The following is a 22,229-nucleotide window of genomic DNA, read 5'->3' on the forward strand; positions in this document are numbered from 1 at the left end:
AAACAACTTGCCGCAGGTGGGAACCGAACCCACAACCTTCGCATTTCGCGTGCGATGCTCTACCAATTGAGCTACCGCGGCGCTGTTTCCCCATCCACTATCTTGGGTATTTGTGTCCTAATAGAACCCTGGGAGTGTTAGCCAGCGCCACCACTCACAGACCTTGGCGGCGGACGTGGAACGTCCTTCTTGCCGCAGGCGTCACGAGAACGTGATCTTTTTGAGTGAAGGCAACTGGTCAATAAACCCACATATGCTACCTGAAGGCATCAATGTAGCCGGATTCGAGACCCGCGAAATGCGAAGGTTGTGGGTTCGGTTCCCACCTGCGGCAAGTTGTTTTTTCATCCACTTTAATTTCCATTAATTTATCGTTTCATTACTCCGTTTATTAAGCACAAGTAATTTCCCCTATGTTGTCCTTGGTGTCGGTGTTTGTTGGCTTCTTATGATACGACTAATAAAAATTGGGCCCCTCGGTTAACCCCCTTTCTTCTCGTTTAGAGGGCACTAGTTATTTTCCGGTTTTGCCAAAACAGCCAATCAGCACGTGCCATCGGCGGAGGCATGGCCAAGGTGATAGTTTCGCAGAAGGCAGACGTTTCAGAATAGGGGTCCTGCAGTAGTAAATGTTCTAGAAGAGCTGGTAAAAACAAATTTGAGCATCTAGGCGGGTACAATAAGAATATATCCATATCTATTGTGATTGGAAGTTGTGTCCTCAAATACCTTGCGCAGCCTGTATTGTCTACTACAACAGTGTGCAAGATGCGAGCACATGTTTGTAGGGTGTTTGTTATTGAAGCTTAAGAACTTGCACTGCAGTCTTTAGTTATATTGAACTTGAGCAGCACTGGTGAGTAACTAAAGTTGAAAGTCAAGGTCTGCACTTACTGTGCATCGGTTTTAATTGCATGTTTCCATTTTATTCATTCCCTTGTACAATATTCGAGTAAACAGCGCAAATGTGTTACCAATGCATTTGATTAATATTTAACCCCAAGAATGTTTTAATTGTGCAGCCGTGTTCAGGACAAGCTGCACCCTCTGCGTTGTGGCACTTTTGTGGGCTCGCAGTGCCCTGAAAAGAGACCCACATGAAGTGTGGTCCTCTCTAAGACTGTGCGTATTGCAGAACGTGCATCCAATACTGCACTGTACCCGACTATATTGCTTTGCATATTGTCACGTGGTAGTGACGTTAAAGAACACAGTAGCAATACTGGGAAAGACAAAACTAGCCTTTATTGGGAGAACCTGTGCCCACAAAGACATGCTACACTTAAAGCACAATGATAGCGGCGAACACAGTCGGCGATCATCGAAAATCTGATCAACGGGTCAAGCGCGTCGGCTTTTATACATCAATCGTCGAACGTTCCAGACTAATCATTGGGACCCGCGTGCCTTCCACAAAGTTCTACACCATTCACGTCAGGCGATAAAACGAGATAACATAAGGATCGGCGACAACAGACAGCAGATAGAAGCATCGATAACTTTCCAGAAACTTCGGATACATGCAGGCGTGTCCCGCGCTGCCGCCTAACAAATAACATTTGTTAGGCGGCAAAACGTGGTCGCCTGATAAAGATAAGTACACGTGTCAATATATATAACTAAACATGTCCCCTAAGGGCTTCTGAACCAACAGACTCTTAGTTGTTTAAATTGTGGTGTTTCCACATACATTATCATTTTAATGCTTAGAGTGAAAGCATTATTTTGCCTTGCTGTCACTCGTCAATGACCTCCTTTCAACAGCACATCTTCTGTGTGTTGCTTTGCCAAGTACTCCTTTGTCCTGCTGAAATCTTTGCACAAACTATGTCATGTGCGCTGTTTTTTTACAATTTCATCATTGCTAACATTCCTCATGCTGTAGAAGACAGTTGAAAGGTTACTAAATATGTGCAGCTGCATTTGGAGCATGCCTAAGTAGCAGTTTATTAATTTGACTTAGAAGTCACATTTGCATGCTATTCATCATTATGTCACCATCATCCCAGTCCTGTGCACACATCAAGCAGGCTTTGGTGTGGGATTGCTGGCACATCCGATCCCCTACGAAACCTTCTGTGATACCATGGGCAAGTAAATCGTGACTATGCAAGTACACTCATTACACACCAACAGTGTGCGCCTGAAATAAGTGCTGGTATGTTAATTCAGCATTTCTTTAAATATATTCTTGGCAAGTTACCCCCACTTTTCTATCGGGGATGTTTCTAGCCTCTTTCGTGGGCCGATCCCGGAGATCTGTCTAAAAGTGCTGTCTAGGAGTGCTGTCTAAAAATGTGGGGCAGTATTTGCAACGGGATACATGGGTATATGCCCCTGGGGCCACTGGTAACCATGATGTCACTATAAGTAAATAAATAAAATTGTCTGATGGCCGGATTCGAACGAAGGGCCTCTAGCACAGAAGCCCAATACAGTAACCACACCACAGATGCCTCCCCCATATGGCGGCCCTCTCAATTGAATCGCAGTTTTGGCATGGCACCTTGGAAATTATTTCAAATTTATTTAATCCGACACTCCTCCTTGCAAAGGGCGTGCGCACTGACTCCACCTCATTCTCTGCCCAAATTCACTTGGGAGGAAGACATTACCTGTCATCGACTTAACTGGAGGTTGAGTTGCCTTCCAACTTTTGTTCTCGAAATAGCTCTCAAGCCCTCAAGTGTTGCTCAAAATGATGAGGCTTATAGTGCACGAAAAGATAAGGACACAGAAAGACGTGGTACACACAGGTACACACAGCACATGTGTGTACCACGTCTTTCTGTGTGTACAATTATCTGTACCGCATAGGACTTACCACTAACCCATACTGTGATAACTGTCGCAACTTTGAGACAATTGAGCACATATTACTAGAATGCCCCGCGTACCGCGACGAGAGACAATTTTTTGAGCACCAAATGGACATGATTTGCCACGAACCGTTAACGTTACCGAGCATCTTAGGTCCAATGCCCGGCCCTTCAAAACAGCGACGGGTTTTGGATTTATTGTTCAATTACCTGACAGAAATTGGTCAAATAGGAAAGCTTTAAAAATTGCATCCTTCCTATACAAAAGCTTAAATTTACCCGCCATGTCACCTGTAAATATTAGTATCAGGTCCGCTCGGACATTTCATATTTACGTTTATCCTTTTTTTCTCCAACTCTTTTCTGGAATCTTTTAATCCCATTCCCCATCCCTATACAGAGTAGCATGCCAGCAGTTATATACGCGCCGGCAAAATTCTCTGTTTTTCCAATAAAGAGCCCTCTCTTTCTCTCTGTGTCCTTGTCCTTTCGTGCGCTACAAGCCTCATCATGTCGTACCAACACGCCAAAAATGTGGCATTGCTCGAAACCCTTTCTGTAACTGCTTGAAATGCAACAGTTTGCACTGTTTTGGTGCTGCACATAAGGAGTAACACTAAGCACATCTTTTGTTCAAGGTAAGAATGTGCACGCACAGTTTTTTGACGAGCCGCATTTCCAAGCAACCCTAAACGATGGCCGCTTGAGTGGCTGTGTGCTGTGCTATAGTTGAGCCGGTGCAGCAGCTTCTACACCAGTAATCTGCTATGTAGTTAGGATCATCATTTATTTGACGCTTGAGGGCTTTTTACAGGACATTACATAAGGGGCAGGAGGAAAAAAGAGAAATAAAAGAAATATGTACAAATATTAAACGAAATCAATGATTAGCAGTAATTACTCGGTAAACAGTAAGCCAGACAATGAAATACAATGTGAGTGCAACAAATAGTAAAATTTTAATCATTATTTTCATCCGTCAATGCATACATCAATAGTAGGCAAAATTGAACAAAAACATAAGAGACGTGTACATAGAGCACTTTGTCTAAAGGATAAAAAGTGCTATTAAAGGGCACCTTAAATTTTCAGAAGTACTGCGCTCTGTCCTATTGTTTCATCCTCCCTTCTCTATCTAATTTCTGCAATGCGTTACTTGTCCTTAATTTTGCTCATCAACAGCGTCTTCAGAAAGACTTATTTAATGTTTGTAGGAAGGAATGTCCGGTTCATTCTAAGACATTCTCACACTTGATGCTTGGTGTGTGCACAACTGGGGGTGTCCTTCGTCACACTGTGCCCACTCACAACGAGCACAGGAGAAATAACCTCAACAGCGGCCTGGGTGCCCCTCTCCCCATTGGTGCGTCCCTTTTGTCCTGCCCCCTTGCCTCCCCCCTACCCCCTCCCACTGTGCAGACCCTGGAGTCCAAGCTGGCATCGTGCCGCAATTTTGTCAAGAGCCCCCAGAAGGAGGAAGCCGACGGAGGAACAGCAGGCCTGGTCACTGCTATGGGGTGAGCATCTCACTTTTGGCTGTTGCAATACTCGCCATAGACTGCTAAATAGACAGCTAAGTGGACAGTAGTTATCTTAAGTCTTGTAGCTATATTGATGAAGGGGGCTAAAAAGGCAGTTTCACAAAGGCAGTATCCAAGTCGGGAATGATGCAGTCTACTTTGCTGTCTAAAAAAGATAGCAGCTGAGCATAATGCTTGGAAACTTTACTGTTTCGTCTGCTCAAAAGAAAATGTAGTCACATTTTCTTGCGTGCTTAATGCAAGCATTGTTGTGTTTTTCATTGGTTCAAATACACAAAGTGTTAAAATACAGATAGTGTTTGCTTTTTTTTTTAGCTTTTTTTTTTTGTCAACACAAGGTGATGTCACATCGGAGAGATGTCTTCCAGACAGTTCCAGATTCATTCAATTTCTTATGCTCGAAGCTGTCCCCTTAGCTGTCTGTGTAGACTGTCTCCGATGTTGGCCATAATTGGAACACACCCTTTATTTCATACTGTGGCATGATCTCCAAGTGTCAACCTTTGGTGCAAACTCTTCCCTTACTCAAATGAAAAACAAAAAAAATTCCTGGATTCTCTTGGATATTTGTGAGCATGGTGCATCTTTTGTTTGTTTGTTTGTTTGTTTGTTTTTCATTTATTTATTTGTTGAATACTGTGAACACATGGTCCGAGCAGGGAGCGCAACAAATATGTACCATGGTAAGAAGCAAACTCTGCAGAAATGAAAAACAGAAATAATTTTATTGCAACTTTAGAACCTGAATTCATTTAAGTAATTCTATCCTGTTATAGTGTAATGGGGAAAAAAAGAATATTGATACATGTTTGTTTGTGGAAAATACAGTGTTAATGCATTGTGCCTGTGGGGATGTATGGGTCTAGTTTATGACTGCAGTATAAAATATAGAGATATGTCCAGGGAGCATTGGTTAGTATGCAGTTGCTTTAGGAATTAAGCCTTTGTTTCTTATTCTTGGTTTGTAGCGCGAAGTGACGCACATGCAGACTAGAAGAAGATGGGATGAGCGCTAACCCTTAACTAAATCTTCATTGAAACTATCAACTTGTATGTGTGATTGCAAATATGAACATTTCATTTCATTTATTATACCCACAAGGCCTGTGAACGCTTTACAGAGGGGAGTGGGTTACAAGTAAATTCAAACAGTAAGTCTTACAAAAGAAAAATGTACAACATACAAGTACAATTTGACAAATAATTCAGTAGGAATACAATGAGCAATTACAAAAGCTATTACAAAAAAGGACAAGATGTGCAAGCACATTAAACAGCATTCTAGCAAGTAATGTTGGTTAAGGCATCACAAAACAAAAGATTATCTCTGATGGATACAATGCTTGCGGGAAGGTGTTTCCACTCTAGTGATGTCCGAAGTAGGAATGATTGGGAAAATGTATTTGTGCTGCAAGAAGAGACATGAACCTTGTAAGAATGATCGATGCAACGAGATACGTAGTGTGGAGTATGGATGAATGAATCACGCAGTGTTGTGTGGTGAAAAATTTTGTGAAATAATGATAAATGGGAGACTTTATGTCGAGCTGCAAGAGATGGAAGAGAAAGGCTAGTTTTCATGGCTGTTACGCTGGCAGTTCTGTTATAATTCGAAAGAATAAAACGAGCAGCGTTATTCTGAGCGAATTCTAATGTGTTAAGTTTAGGTTATAAGAGTCCCAGACTGATGTAGCATATTCTAATTTCGGGCGTATTAGTGTTTTATAAAGCTATAATTTCAAGGAGTGTGGAGCAAGGTCTAAAGGCTATCAGTGAAACGTGTCAAGAGGAAGGGAAGCCATAAAAACCAAACAACAAAAGGCGCTACTTGCGATTGACACACATGCTGAGAAGATATTGATATTCGCTTCCGATATTGATGCTTGGCTAACACTAGTCTCTCCTAATCTTTTAATGTGAAATGCCTCAATTATTTCGCATGTGGTTTGGCATTTATATCTTGAAAGGACTTTTGTGTCTTCAAACAAAGGTTTACAACTGTCACGCTAGATGTGAAGCATTAGGGTTGTTAAGTGATTGTCTATGTTCTTTTAGTCTGATATTGAGGCACCTGCTGCTATGTCAAATGTGAGCCTTCCTGCACTTGTATGGAATCTGATTAACTACCAGTGATACACGGCACTAAAGGCACTAAAGTGGCTTCTTAAAGATGTGAAGGGCTATGAGGCTAATGATTAAGTTGCAAGAAGATCTAAATGGATACACAGGCTTCAACAATAAAAAGGCACAAGGCCACAGCAAGCGATGCAATCTAGTAATTATAAATGGGCAGTTGAAGTGGGAATCTCGAGATAGGCAGTTTCACATGAACCATAGTAGGCCAATGTAAACAATATACAGGAAATTGAGCTTAATGGAAATATATAAATGCAGAGCTAGCAGATTGAAAAAAGAGAGCATGTTTACCGCATGTGAGAGATTTTAACATGCGAATTCTGGAATAAAAAACCTATGAGGGTATCCACAATCAAGAAGTGAAAAATGTAGTGGTAAACATTGAGAATGAGGTAGCAAGACATTGAAGCATAGGGAACACAGAAATATAGTAACCATAAATACAAAAAGAAATTCAAAAGTAGAACAAGATCCACTGAAAAGCAGGAAAAAGCCGCCAAGTTGGTGGAATAAAGAAAAAGAAGAGGCAATTAAGGCTAGATGTACTGCATCGAGAGGGCACAGAAATGCTAAACAGGCTCGAATGCCACATGGAGATAGGAATAAAAAGAAAGAGGAAACATCTGCATGTAAACTTAGAAATTTTGGATTCTAGTCTGGGCAAAAATAAAATGTTCAAGTTATTGATGTGTGAAGGATACAGCAGAACCTTGTTTATATGTTCTGGAAAAAAGAAAATGACAAAATGCATACTAGTATTCGAAAAAACATACACAGAACTCTGCAAATGGGTTGAGCACTGGTCCATTGCCTACCTAGCGAGATGTCATTTTCATCAGAGGATTCGGAGCTCAAATTAAGAAACTCAGCAATATCACTGTCATTTGGCAACTCCAAGTTGTGTTCTTCAGAATATGAAGAAATCTCCCTGATTGCTTTTGGGTGCAGTTTCTTTCTGACAAGTTGCAGTCACTAACAGCACCACCCGAAGCCTATGCCTTTTCTCTCTATCTCTCTTTTTGCCAACCTTAAAGGCACATTCACACCGAAAGCAGAGCATCTAAGCAGCCAAGCGGATTTTCAACGCGGCGAGGCGGTCAGCGCGCGCGCCTGTTCAGACCGGACGGCTTGCTGGTTTCCGCTGCCTTCCGCCTTCCCCGTGGCGCAGGGAAGGCGGAGCATCTAGCATTTTCGTGGCACACGTGTCGCCATCTCTTGGCACCGGTCCTCCGTCCTCAAAGCGCGCGCCACTGTCGTCTGGTCAGCCGCTCTCGCTTCCTAACCACTTGTGAAAAATGATCAGCTCGGACGAAGACAAAATAGTTGGCATTCTACTCTCCGCTTCTTTAGCAGCTTTTCAAGACGAACAGCAGAAAGCTCGAAGGAAGACAGCCCGCCAACGCCGCGGGTAGGTTCGCCCCGCCATGCAAGAACGAGAGAGAATGAATGGGTCATGCCAGTGCTTTGATTCTTGTATTGAGTGTCCTTGTATACATTGTGTCTCTTGTCACATAGCATCGGGCAACATTTAATTGTGTCGATCAAAAGTGCAGCGCAAAATTCAGCTGTCTCGGCGGATGCCATTTTGATTCGGCTTGTCTCCTCGAGCTCTGGTTGGCTGCGAGAAAGCAGGAAGCTCCGGCAGGGCGGAAAAGATCGGTCCGAGAGCGATCGGGCTGCCCGCCGCCTTTTCCACCTGCTTTGCCCGCTCGGCTAGGAGGCTTTCGCCGCTTTTCGCTTTCCGCCTGCTTGCTCTGCCCGCCTCGCCTTCGGTGTGAATGCGCCTTAACCGCTTTAGACGACGTGTCCACCTCTGTGGATGCAACTTGTCTTTGTTGAGTGGTGGCTAAGCAAGAGCAGCAAACATTGAACGTCAAGTGCATTGACCCCCTGCACACTCAACGTGCCATTTCACTTCCAGTGTACTGCTAGAGGTGGCCACCTTGTTTGACAGGAGGTTCCATGTGCCACGAGCTTTCTTTTTAATCAGTAACGCATGCAGTCAGTATTGAAATTCTACATGTGCTTTAAGCCAGTGATTCAAGTTTTTAATGTAAAAATATTACTGCCTGAACAATAGTTGGATAATTAATTACTTTCTAACTATGCTGACTCATAAGAAAATGCATGAAGTACCATCCGAGCACCCAGTCTTTCTTGCAGTGTAGTAGAGAGTGCCTTAGAATGAATTTGTCTAAATTGGACACAATTATAGACATTCCTTCATAATTCACACCTTTTCCCCCTATTGCTTAAAAAATGTTTGCAAAATATTTTCTCTTTTTGTTGATTATGCTTATTTTCTATGTCTTTTGAATATTTCGGTAGAAAATAAACATTTCTTTTGTTGGTATTTATATGTTCTGTCTTTAAAAAGTAAAGGGTGAGCAACCACATGTTTTGCAGCTGACCGAAGGCAACTGCAAAACATGTAACTTTATTGTAATCCCCAAATGTGTCATTTACACATCAGCCAGTCCGGCCAACATAATGTTTACTCCATGGCAGTGAAATTTGGTAAACCACATTTCCTGCACATGCATACCTGCCAACTCTTTTTAATTTTTCATAGCTAACGAATTTATGCTTTACAATTTTATGAAGGTTGTGATGTTTTATGAAAGACCAATTTCATTTGCAAGAAAGTTTAACTTGATGATTTCTGAACCTTTCGTTGAAAGTCTTGTGATCGCAAAAGGACAACAGAGGGGTACACTTGCATTGAACAAGTTTATGCACAAGTTCCTGAAGCTGGCGAAATGACAGAATCGCTAGAAAGGTCACTGTGATATAAAAGACGTGTCATTCTGCGTTCTATGAAGTTTGCTGCTGCTTGTGTGCTACATCTAAATAAAGTTCATATGCATCCGACAAGAGCTAGGTGTGTGCAGGGCAAGCTTCAAAAGTAAATGCATGTCTTGAGATAACTGGTGGAGGATGATAATGATGATCAGCATAGGCGAAAAGTTTTCATTTTTCCTGGTGGGGCGGGAGGGAGGCTCAACTAGCTTTCCAAACCCCACTCGTGCGTGTATACAGGGTGTCCCAACTATCGTGCACCAAGATTTAAGAATATGCAAATGCCACGTAGCTGGACAGAACCAAGGTAACGCTGTTTGCCGTCATCTGGAGATACTCAGATTATTTTTTACATTGCACCTAATTATATAATTAATCTTAATTAATGGACTTCTCAAATATTATAATTAGGTGAAAAGTGTCAATGAGAAAATTGTAGAGTAACATGCAAAACTCCTGATACAGCTTTGTATTGCTTAATACGTGCTACATAAACGTGTGTTTCTGAGCGAAAGAGGCCCGTGAATACACACAAAATAGCCTCTCGAGGCACTTTGCGTGTATTTGCGGGGTTCTTTCACACTCAGAAAAACACATATATTGCAGTGATGCTACTACCGCCGTGCCAGTTGTGCCGAACTGCGCCGAGAGCAGAACTCTGCTACATCCTGCTGCATTTCAGCAAAATATGAGAAATCTGCACTCACACTGAGCCTAAAGGGTTTCTCGGGCTTTCAGGAATGGAACCAAGCCTTCAAGCACCGTTTTACTGCACCATCTAAAGTGGCATGGCAAGTGCTTTAGCTCCGCGCTGGACCAATTCAGCCCTCTCTAATTAAGTCTGGATTGTATTGCTTGTTTCTTGCATGGGTTGCTGTCTATATTCAACACCTTCCACCTTGACGCGTGCAGTTTCCTTAGGCAATGGGGCAACCTCGCTTTTCAGGCGGCAGGGAGCTATCGCGCTGGTGCCAAGCCAGACTAACCAGACCCTGCGCTTCTCTCCTATGTGACCATTGCAAAACGGTGACCGAAGTTTCCGACACTGCATGGTGTTTCGCTCGATTTTTCGAACATAGTGTGCACATTGGCACAGACCTGGAGGCTGTGAACAATTTTTCTGCTATTCAATTTGTCACCTCCCCCCTTTTCTTGGCATGACGATTTCATGGTGTAAGAATGGTATGTGGCCGCTCCTAATATTTTGATCAACTCTGCACCAAACAGCAACTTTCGCCACTGGATACCGACAAAGTGCCGCTGGTCAAGCCTTGCTGTATTGTACGGCCATGACAAAATTTCGCTGCCAGCTGGCGCAGTGGAGGGCAGGTTCGGACCACTAAAACACTTCGGTGATTTGGGCGTGAGATCAAGGGCTAGACTGGTGGTCGAAAGCCAAGATTGGGTCTGCAGGTGACATGCCGGCGACTACCGCGAATGCTTTAACCCTTTGAGGGTTGAATTATTTTGAAAAAAAACTTTCCCAGGTGGTCAAATTACTTTATTGCGGATCTTCAATGTACAAAATGTATAAAGTCAGGAATAAATAGTAAAAAAAATTAGGAACAGTATTTTGGTGTCGGCATCACTCAGAACTGCAAAATGTTCAATAGTATTTCAGAGTGTGGTACTCCTTGAAAAACGGGTCTACGCACAGCGCCTTATCGCAGTCTGCACATCTAAAACGCGTGTCTGTTCTCCTCTTGGAGCGACAAGTTGTGTTCGCGCACACATGACATCTTCCCTGTGTGCGGCTGCCTTGGGCAGAGGTCTGAGGCACCCTCTCGCGTAAGCGCGTTGCCGCAGGGAGCGAGAATACTTCATGAGGGGTGGTGATAAATAAGCTAAGAGCAGCGCCAATCAAGATAGAAATGAACTTCCACCGCCCTGCAAGAGACTGCCGACAAAGAGAAAAATGACGTTTCGCGTGCCTCCGTTACGATCACGTGGCGAAACCGAAACCGCAAAAGGGGTGTTGCCACATCTGCGTGACGCGCTGAAGCTAGAAATCAGTTCTCTTTATCTCCCCAAGAAGGTATCACAAATTTCAAATGCTTCTTGTAAGTCTTAAGAGATGGCAGCACCTCCCAGTGACCCCGCATCATCATTATGGCGCGAAATTTTAAACGGAAGGTCGAAACCGTACCCGTACGGCAAAGACCTTGCGGGACAGAAAACCGCTGCCATACATGTACGGCAAAAGCCCTCAAATGGTTAACAAAGTTTGTTTTTGCCTTACTGGATGGAATGGCAAAAGCTTACGTGTTGGCAGAAACGGAAAGCTCCAAACTGAATTCACTGATTACAACTAATCTGACAGTGTTACATGTGCACAGTCAAAGGTCACGTGCATATATCTGTACATTGCGACAATGCGCAATGCACATTGAGCTACACGACGAGCGAAAGTGAACCGCACCAGCAGTGTCGACCATCGCAATATTTCAAGTAGATGGTTATGAGTGAATCACAGAAAAAAAAGTTATTCTTTTATACTGCTGAAGGCGCCTTTCTCCTTTTTCCTAAGGGTGCTCCATTTTAAAGGATACATTTATAAGATCGAGATTATGTTCATAGTTTTCAAAACACTTCCAAATTCCACATATCACGTCCAAGTGCGTCGATGCTTTAAGCCACTGAAGTCCTTTTAAGCACATCTTGGGACACCACCACTTCATCGCAGTCCACTATAAAGACTGCGAGGAAATAAAGGGGGTCATCTTTAGTGTTCGGATTGAATTTATAAACCAGTGACCATTTACTTTCTCATGCATTGCACACTGTAAAAGCCTCATATAATATAGTATAGTTTGCAGTCGCTTTCATAAACCTGCTTCTAAAGGGCATTTTGCTGCTCCAGAATGCATTTTTGGTTGCTCCAAAAGCTGCTCCGAAATGGCATGGGCCAGTAGCATCACTGATATTGTTGTAGTTAAGAGAACAAAGAAGGTGACACAAACTAGAGGAAGAGGAAGACCCTGGCCATTGCTGTAGCACCATGTATATCGCTTGTAAATATTGCCAGATCCTATATGCTCGCCACGGGTATGTGCCGGGCGATGAGAACGACGCTGAAGTAGCGCGCGAGTGGAAAAACAGAGACGACAATGACGTCGCGTTGACTGCTCTTATAAAGTGCTTCCATACGTCCTCTACCCCGGCTTTCCCGTCTTCTACTAGGCTGCGACACTGGTGGAGGTGCGGGGTAGGATTGCCTTATGCTCGGCACCCCTTCGCGGAGCCATACCTCAAAAACGGAATCACCTTCGTTCGTCGAAACTCCTGTTCACCGGTACGGTCGCCGCCTGCTAGGCCTGATGCCCGAGTTCAACCCTTTGCAGGACCCTGCTGGAACGCGTCTACCTACTTCTGCCATAGCTACTGCAACTCCATCGCAGGTGACGCTACAGAATCCTAAGATACCAGAAAGTTTCCATGGCGACGCTTTTGAAGATGTCCAAGATTGGCTGGACCAATTTGAGCGTGTCGCCAGTTATAATGACTGGGGCTCTCAGCAAAAGCTGTCTAATGTCTATTTCGCGCTTCATGACAGTGCGCGGACGTGGTTTGTGAACGGGAGAGAAGTTTGACCACATGGGATGCCTTCCGCACCCAGCTGCTAGACACGTTCACTAGTACCGACAGAAGAGACACTGCGCAGCGCCTACTCGAATCCCGTATTCAAAAACCAAAGGAGAGCGTAGCCATGTATGCAGAAGATATGAGCCGCCTTTTCCGCAGAGCAGACCCTGAGATGGCCGAAGAAAAGAAGTTACGCCATCTCTTGCGCAGAGTGAAGGAGGAACTGTTTGCCGGACTCGTGAGGAACCCACTGACGACAGTGGTCGAATTCACCAAGGAGGCTACAGCTATAGAACGGGCACTAAAGCAACGGTACCGCCAATATGATCGCGCGAACTCGCCGGTGAATGCTTCAGTTCTACCTAAGAGCTACGGCACGTCTCTGCGTGAAGTCATCCGGGAGATTGTGCGAGAGGAGATCCGGCAGCTCGGGATTTCTCCTATGGCACCAGCGGTGGCTTCTGTCGCTGATATCGTTCGGGAGGAAGTTCGACAGGCCTTTTCGTCCCCCGACCGGCAGGCTGTGCCGTGACGACTGACCTACGCGGAAGCTGTCTGTCGTTCACCTCCCGCGGCTTCGATGCTGCTGACACCGTCGACCACTACGACGCAGCCAGCACCGCCACCCCCGACGCCATATTTTCGCCAGTCACAGCCGCCGCCAGCTATGCCGTATTGCCGTCAGCCGATCGCTGCGCCTCGGTCTGGCGGTGAATCCCCTGTGGGCTACCCGCTTCGAGAGACCGATTTGTGGCGCACCGCTGACCGCCGGCCGCTGTGCTTTCATTTCGGCGAAGCAGGACATGTTTATCGCACGTGCCACTACCGCGCAGCCGGGTATCCAAGGTTTCCCAACTGCTATTACCCAGTGTTTGATGCTGCACATACCTGCGACGAAAATTCTACAAACTTTCAGCCGGCAGGTTCAGCGACGCCTCAATCGCGTTGGCCTTCTCCGGCTCGTTATACCCCACCGACCCGTCGCGATTTTTCTGGCGCCTCTAGAGGCAGGTCCCCTAGCCCGCGCCGGGGAAACTAGAAGCAGCGACCTCCGGGGGTGAGGTTGCGAATCGTCTAGCTTTCCAAGAGCCCCCATCACCGACGACCAACGACTCTAAAACTTCGACGTCTCCAACCGCACCCCCTGTAACCGATGCCGTCAGCGCCGATCTTGTCGTTTTCATTGACGGCCACCAAGTGGCCACTCTCGTCGATACTGGTTCGCATTTTTTGATAATAAGTCAAAAGCTGGCCGACAGGTTGAGAAAAGTGAAGACGCCGTGGACCGGGCCCAACATCAGAACTGCTGGCGGCCAGTTGATGACGCCGATCGGAAAATGCACAGCCAGGATAGTAATCGCCGGTGAAACCTTCGTCGCCACCCTCGTCGTTCTCTTTGAGTGCTGCAAGGAACTTATATTGGGTATGGATTTCTTGAGAGAGTACGGTGCAGTGATTAATGTCCGTGATCTCGTCGTCACATTTTCTACGAGCTCGGACGACGTCGACCCCGCGGAGCACTAGCGACCCCGCTTACGTATCGCCGACGACGACGTCACGCTTCCGCCACGAAGCTGTTCCCTCGTACCTGTTATCTGCGACAACTTGAACACCGGGACTGGTGTCGCTGAACACATCGACGCACTGGTACTAAGTCAAGGCGTATCCATCGCCAGGGCCGTAATTCACATACACGACGGACGTGCTGAACTCCTGCTGACGAATTTTACCAGGGAACGTCGACACGTTGTTAGAGGCACGGCTGTTGCTTACTTCGACGAATTTACCTCAATACAAGACTGCCTCTCAGTGGAGCACGCGACGGCCACCGTGGCCATGCCTGCCCCTGTGGTTGATATTTAGTCCCACCTTGTCACCCGTCGAACGTAACAGCCTTCTTGAGCTCATCGATGAGTTTAAGAGCTGCTTTTCATCTACGTCACAAGTCAGCCAGACGCCGCTCACTAAGCACCGTATTGTTACCGAAGCCGACGCCAGACCAATTCGGCAGAATCCTTATCGTGTGGCACCGAAAGAACGCGAGGCGATACAAACGCAAGTGAAGACGATGCTTGAGGACGGGGTTATTCGGCCATATAATAGTCCTTGGGCATCGCCTGTCGTGTTGGTGAAAAAGGACGGTAGCCTGTGCTTCTGCGTCGACTATCGAAAACTCAACCAGATCACAAAGAAAGACGTTTATCCGCTGCCGCGTATCGACGATTCACTAGACAGGCTACGAAACGCACATTACTTTTCGTCGATGGACTTGAAAAGCGGCTACTGGCAAATAGAAGTTGATAAGGGAGACCGTGAGAAGACCGCTTTTGTGACGCCCAACAGGCTTTATGAATTTCAGGTGCTCCCCTTCGGTTTGTGTTCTGCGCCAGCAACGTTTCAGCGACTAATGGACACGGTACTCTCAGGCCTCAAATGGCAAACCTGTCATTTGTACCTCGACGACGTGATTGTTTTCTCCGTCACGTTCGAGGAACACTTACGGAGACTACTAAAGACGGTCTTTGAAGCAATACGCTCAGCTGGTCTAACTTTGAAACCTGAAAAGTGCCATTTTGGCTTTGAAGAACTTCAATTTCTCGGTCACGTTGTCAGTCGTGAAGGTGTCCGACCTGACCCTGATAAAATCTCTGCCGTTGCTACTTTCCCAACGCCATCAGATAAAAAGGCCGTGCAACATTTTCTGGGCCTTTGCGCCTACTACCGACGCTTTATTGCGGACTTTTCGCGCATCGCATGGCCATTAACGAATCTAACCAGAGATGTCCCCTTCGTATGGGGTGACGACCAGCAACGGGCGTTTCACAATCTACGGCAACGGCTGCAGACGCCTCCCGTGCTCGCACACTTTGATGACGCTCCTACGATTCTTCATACCGACGCTAGTAATGTCGGCCTCGGCGCAGTGCTTGTACAGCTGCTGGACGGCGCCGAAAGAGTGATTGCTTACGCCAGCAGGACGCTATCAAGGACGGAGGCAAACTACTCCACTACAGAAAAAGAATGTCTCGCACTGGTGTGGGCCGTCCTGAAGTTTCGGCCATATTTGTATGGTCGGTGTTTCACCGTTGTCAGTGATCATCATGCACTTTGCTGGCTGACTAATTTAAAAGATCCAGCTGGTCGGCTAGCGCGCTGGAGTCTTCATCTCCAAGAGTTCGACTTCACGGTTGTCTACAAATCAGGGAAACGACACACTGACGCCGACTGCCTTTCTCGGTCTCCTGTTCAGACTGCAGTACACGACGATGATGACACGGCTTTTCTAGGCGTGCTAGATACTGTCGCCGTTTCACGCCACCAACGCGAGGACGCAGAACTGGCTCCTCTTTTTGATTACTTAGAGGGAAGAACAGGCAGCGTGCCGAGGTTATTCGCCAGAGGGCTGCCTTCATTCTGCTTACGCCACGACGTTCTGTATAAAAAGAACTTTTCACCTAGTGGCAGCAGCTACCTACTCGTCATTCCTGCATCTCTTCGCGACGAAGTCCTACATGCCTGTCACAACGAGCCGACCGCTGGTCACTTGGGCTACACTTGGACATTGGCAAGAATTAGGCTAAAGTACTATTGGCCGAGACTTGCGTCGATCGTGAAACGTTACACACAGACATGCCTGGATTGCCAGCGCCGCAAAGCCCTACCCGGCAAGCCAGCTGGACTGCTGCATCCTGTTCAGATACCGCAAGCGCCGTTCGAACAAATTGGCATGGACCTTTTAGGTTCGTTTCCACTGTCTACTGCCGGAAATAGATGGATAATCGTCGTCACAGATTACCTTACGCGATACGCCGAAACAGGTGCTATCCAACGTGGAACAGCAGCCGAAGCAGCGCGATTTTTTGTCGAAGCCGTCGTCCTCAGGCATGGCACTCCCGCAGTGGTTATAACAGACAGAGGATCTGCATTCACGGCTGCGCTTCTGGATACCGTGTTGCGACTAGGTGGTACTACTCACCGAAAGACCACGGCTTATCATCCCCAAACCAATGGGCTGACAGAACGTATGAATAAGACTCTGGCCAACATGATGAGTATGTACATCAACGTCGACCACAAGAACTGGGACGAGATTTTACCATATGTTACGTTTGCGTATAACACGGCTCGCCAAGAAACAACACGCGTGACGCCTTTCAACCTCGTTTACGGACGCGAAGTGACAACAATGTTGGACGCAATGCTGCCGCACGAGTGCAGTGACGCCGAGACTGGTGCCGAGGAGTTTACGCAACGCGCAGAGGAAGCCAGGCAGCTTGCACGTTTGCGAATCAAAGAACAACAGGAATACGATGCCCGACACTACAATTTTCGACACAGACCCGTCACGTACAACGTCGGTGACCAGGTGTGGGTCTGGACTCCGATTCGTCGGTGGGGGCTGTCTGAAAAGCTCCTGCGAAGATACTTCGGCCCGTACACAGTTCTGCGCCACATCAGCGATGTTAATTATGAAGTTGTCCCCGACAGCCATAACTGCTCCAAATGCCGGCGGCATCTGCCCGAGGTTGTGCATGTGCTTCGTATGAAGCCATACATTTCCTCATGACCTCAACTTGGCGCCGTTTGTGCACAGCCTTCGGACGTTGGTGCATCGGGACGATGCCTCTTTTTTTTCAAGGGGGGGGGGGGGGGGGGGGGGGCAAATGCCACATCCTATATGGTCGCCGCGGGTATGTGCCGGGCGATGAGAACGACGCTGAAGTAGCGCACGAGTGGAAAAACAGAGACGACAACGACGTCGCGTTGACTGCTCTGATAAAGTGCTTCCATACGTCCTCTACGCCGGCTTTCCCGTCTTCTACTAGGCTGCGACAATATACATAATTTTACGCTCGTGGGCCTGATTTATTCCTGCAATGTTTTGGTGGAGCTGTGAGGTACTATCATGGAACTTTGCAGCGGGCATCACCTACCTGCCGCCACAATGGCAGATTAACCAACACAATCGACACCTTAGCAGTCTGTGCCAACAATCATCCTCAAACTTGCGTGCTGCGCTCAGACTTTAACAGAATCCTGTCATGTAAATACAGGATGTGCTAGCCCTCTGTTGCAAGGCTGATAAAAACATGACTGATGCAGAAAAGATTCATCACATACTAAAAGGTATTGCAGGCGATGCCTTCAGTCTCGTGATGTGTGAGGAATATGCCACGGTTGATGCAGTTATAAAGGTGTGTCGGCACTTTGAACAAGCAAAGGGCCGCCACGCCACTCAAACTTTCAACAGATCGCCCAATATTGCTGTGACATCTCCGTGCGGAGACCCGCCGCTGTTTGTATAGCTGACGGAACCGGAAGATATAACGCACATTGCTCGCCATGAGCTTGAGGTGTGGCTCCAGCCCCAGTTTGTTCCAACTTCCAGGACAGTGCACCCTCTATTTTGCTTATACAAGCAATCGTTCAGGAGGAAATAGTGAGTTTGGGTATTTCATCTTTCTGCTCGGTCCGCGATACAAACACCTACCAAATTTAAGGAGTGTGCAATAGATGTCGGTGGTAATTTCGTTAGACAGGATACCAGTAAGCTATCGCAGGAGATGAAAGATCTGATTAAGAAACGCCAATGTATGAAGGCCTCTAACCCTATAGCTAGAATAGAACTTGCAGAACTTTCCAAGTTAATCAACAAACGTAAGACAGCTGACATAAGGAAGTATAATAAGGATAGAATTGAACATTCTCTCAGGAACGGAGGAAGCCTAAAAGCAGTGAAGAAGGAACTAGGAATAGGCAAGAATCAGATGTATGCGTTAAGAGACAAAGCCAGCAATACGTTACTAATATGGATGAGATAGTTCAAGTGGCTGAGGAGGCACGCCTATAGAGATTTATACAGTACCAGTGGCACCCACGATTGGATTCCAAGGGAAGGGAAGCGTAGCAGGGGGCAGCAGAAAGTTAGGTGGGGCGGATGAGATTAAGAAGTTTGCAGGGGCAACATGGCCACAATTAACCCATGACCGAAGTAGTTGAAGTATGGGAGAGACCTTTGCCCTGCAGTGGGCATAACCAAGCTGATAACGAAGAAGCAAAGCGCATGATAAACCCATATACTTTAGTTGTTCCAGTATTGGAACATCACCTGTCATTGCTGCAGCCGCTGGTCGTCGCCTCCTCGGTGGTCGTCTCCGAGTCACTCCCGCCAAGTGCCAGATAATCACTTTCTCGCTGTACACGCTGATAGGAACGTCAACGCCGACAGTGCTTCGCCAAGGCCTAGCTGCTCCCCATCTCCACAAGAATCATCGGTCCCGTTTACCTATCATTCACCACTCTTCGTCCCCATCTGCAACCGGTCGCTTGACTTCTGGAGACTAGGCGGTGAAGCTCCCCGAGGTGAAGCTGCGACTCTAACCCGGCCCACAAATCCTCTCTTGACCCTGCCAACACGTGGAAACCTACTGGACATCGAAGTTTATAGTGTTCCTGTTACATCTCTAGTTGACACAGGAGCGCAGCTTTCAGTTATGAGCACTGCATTCCACTGAGGGCTCAAAAATTTTCTGACGCCTGCCACACCGTGCACTGTGCGAGTCGCCGATGGTAGTACTTCACCTGTTATTGGGATGTGCACAGCACATGCGAGCATTGGGGGCCATTATACCATGTTTTTATTTAGCGTTCTTGAGCACTGTGCACATGACCTAATTCTCGGCCTCGGCTTCCTTTCGAAGCACTCTGGCCACAGGGACTGCTCCGCAGGTGTACAGTTGGATGTGCCGTTTCCTGTCGACGCCATCAACCTGTGCTTCACACCACTTATGTTCTGCTGAGTTTGCAAAGCTGTCTCCACAAGCTGCTGTAATGTCCTTCTGATGCCCTCTTCTCCCATTCCTGATGGCAAGTATGTCATGTTGCCGCTTACTGACATGATTTTGTCACGCAGTATTGCCCTACTGAGCACTATAATCCTGATCTTCGAAAACAGCACTCGCACGCTCATCCTCAATTTTGGATTTTCGACGCACGTGCTTCCACACGGTGTCGCCATAATGCAGATCACCCCTTTGGAAGAATTGGAAGAACGGACCTTTGTCACCTACTCCTTCACCCTCGATGTCTGCGGACGACATTTGTTAGATGATGTTACCTTCCAAGCAAACACCAGCTCTTCATCACCTTTTATCGTCTTATAGGGATATCTTTGATTTGGATGACCATCCTCTTGGCCAGACAACTTTTGTGACGCATCACATCAGTACCTGTGATGCCAGCCCCATTCGTAGGCAGCCATGTTATGTCTTCCCAACAGAAAGGGACATCATACAGGAAGAAGTTGAAAAGATGATGTACAAGGACATCATTGATCCTTTCAGTAGCCTGTGGGCATCACTGGTCTTCTTGGTAAAGAAAAAAGACAACTCGTGGTGCTTCTGCGTTGACTACCATCACATCAACAAGGTAATAAAAAGGGATGTTTATTCACTGCCTCACATAGACGACGCTCTTGACTGCCTTCGCGGATCCCAATATGTTTCATCAATTGACCTCCATTCCGGCTATTGGCAGATTAGCGTAGATGAGATGGACTGCAAGAAAATAGCCTTTGTCACACCGAACAGTCTGTGCCAATTCAAGGTCATGCCCTTTGGATTATGCAATGCGCCAGCTACATTCGAGCACATGACAGACTCTGTCCTGTGCGTCTTGAAGTGGTCAACATGGCTCTGTTACTTGGACAATGCGATTGTGTTTTCACTGACATTTGAGAGCCACCTGTAGTACCTCACGACCATCCTCTCCATGTTTCACAGTGCTAGCCTTCAGCTAAACTCTTCGAAGTGCCTACAGAGCCATAGGAAACAAGTGGATTGCTGTGGCAACAGATTATGCCACGAGATATGCCATCATACGAGCAATGCCAACCAGCTGCACTACAGATGTCGCAGACTTCTTACTTTATGACGTCATCCTGCACCACAACGCCCCTTGCCATTACAGATCAGGCCAGCTATTTTCTATCGAAGGTCGTCGATGATCTGCTCCGCTCCTGTTCTATAGAACACAAGATTTCTTCCGGGTACAAGCCTCAAACGAACGGCCTCATCGAACGGCTCAACACACACTAGGGTAACAGAACACTATTTTTCACCTGGTTCCCTTGTCTTTCTCTGGACGCCTTCATGGCGCTTCGGCTTGTCGGAGAAACTACATTCCTGTGATTCTGGCCCATACATGATCTTACGTTAGTTGTATGATGTGATCTTAAAACTTATTGCGCGCAACAACCAGGGACGACGAATAGAAGAAACACAAGGACGAGCACTTTCACAAGGAAGGAAACACAAGAAAGCGCTCGTCCTTGTGTTTCTTCTATTCTTCGTCCCTGTTTGTTGCGCACAATAAGTTTTAAGATGAATTTGTTCCAACTAGGCCGACTCGCAGTCTTGTATGATGTGACTAACAAAATTGCACCAGTAGTTTAGAAGTATGGTTCTTTGGGCTAGTTGGTTAGATACATTACCTGTCCTGTTGTCTCGCTCTTGTCCTTGTTCTCTAGCGTTATGACCCCCATTGCTCGCACCATTAGGTCAGCCTTCAGTGCTTCCCAAAGTCACCAGCAATGTTGTTCGCGTTGCCAGACTCAAACCCTATGTGCCCACATTAAGCGCGGCTCTATAACCTGCACCGGGATGGAGCTAACCCCACCGGGAGGGTGATGTTATGGTGAAGAGAATGAAGGAGGTGGCACGAACTAGGGGAAGACGAAGGCTCTGGCCGTTGCCTGAGCACCATGTATATTGCTTGTAAACAAATACACATTATTCTACACTCGTGAGCATGCTTTCTTCCTGCAACAATATTAAGAAACAAAAGAACATATTAAGTTGAGTTAGATTAATAGATTATTCGTCTAGAAGTCTCTTTTTGCCTGCAAATATATAATTTTTAGGACGACAGAAAGCTGAGCTAGTTGGTAAGGATTCGTTATGCAAAAAAGAAGTGAGGCGTGCAGACAGGACACAAGAGTAGAGAAGTGGACAACACGAATGCCAACTATCAACTGAAAGGAGCACTGAGGCGAAAAAAAAAAAGACACAAAACTCATCTGCGCATGCTCAGGAATGGTAACACCACGTGTCAGTTGGGTGCACGTGCTGGTCTACGTGAGAGATAGCTGTTAAGGCACTTAATCTCTTCCTTATGTAAAGTAATCGAAGGCTGACTCACGCACACACTTCCACCATTATAGATATGCCATGCCTCTACCATAAGATGCGTATCTTCATTCTTATGCCTGTACAATATCGCGCATTCATCTAACTCTGGCGTGCAGTTACAATCTCTGCAATGTAGCGAAAGATTAGAAGGCGATCCACCGCCT

The 22,229-nt window shown here is 46.4% G+C and overlaps 1 protein-coding gene across 2 annotated transcripts in view; it reads left to right on the forward strand.

Moving 5' to 3' along the window:
* Window positions 1-22,229, forward strand: part of LOC126526693 (nuclear distribution protein nudE-like 1) — a 463,503-nt gene that overhangs the window by 438,102 nt on the left and 3,172 nt on the right. For both annotated transcript variants that reach the window (XM_050174552.3, XM_050174554.3), the window contains exon 9: window positions 4,239-4,336. In XM_050174552.3, coding sequence (XP_050030509.1) covers window positions 4,239-4,336 — 98 coding nt within the window. The remainder of the gene's footprint in view (window positions 1-4,238; window positions 4,337-22,229) is intronic.

The sequence above is a fragment of the Dermacentor andersoni genome, chromosome 8 (assembly GCF_023375885.2).
Source record: "Dermacentor andersoni chromosome 8, qqDerAnde1_hic_scaffold, whole genome shotgun sequence".
NCBI classification, from domain to species: domain Eukaryota; kingdom Metazoa; phylum Arthropoda; class Arachnida; order Ixodida; family Ixodidae; genus Dermacentor; species Dermacentor andersoni.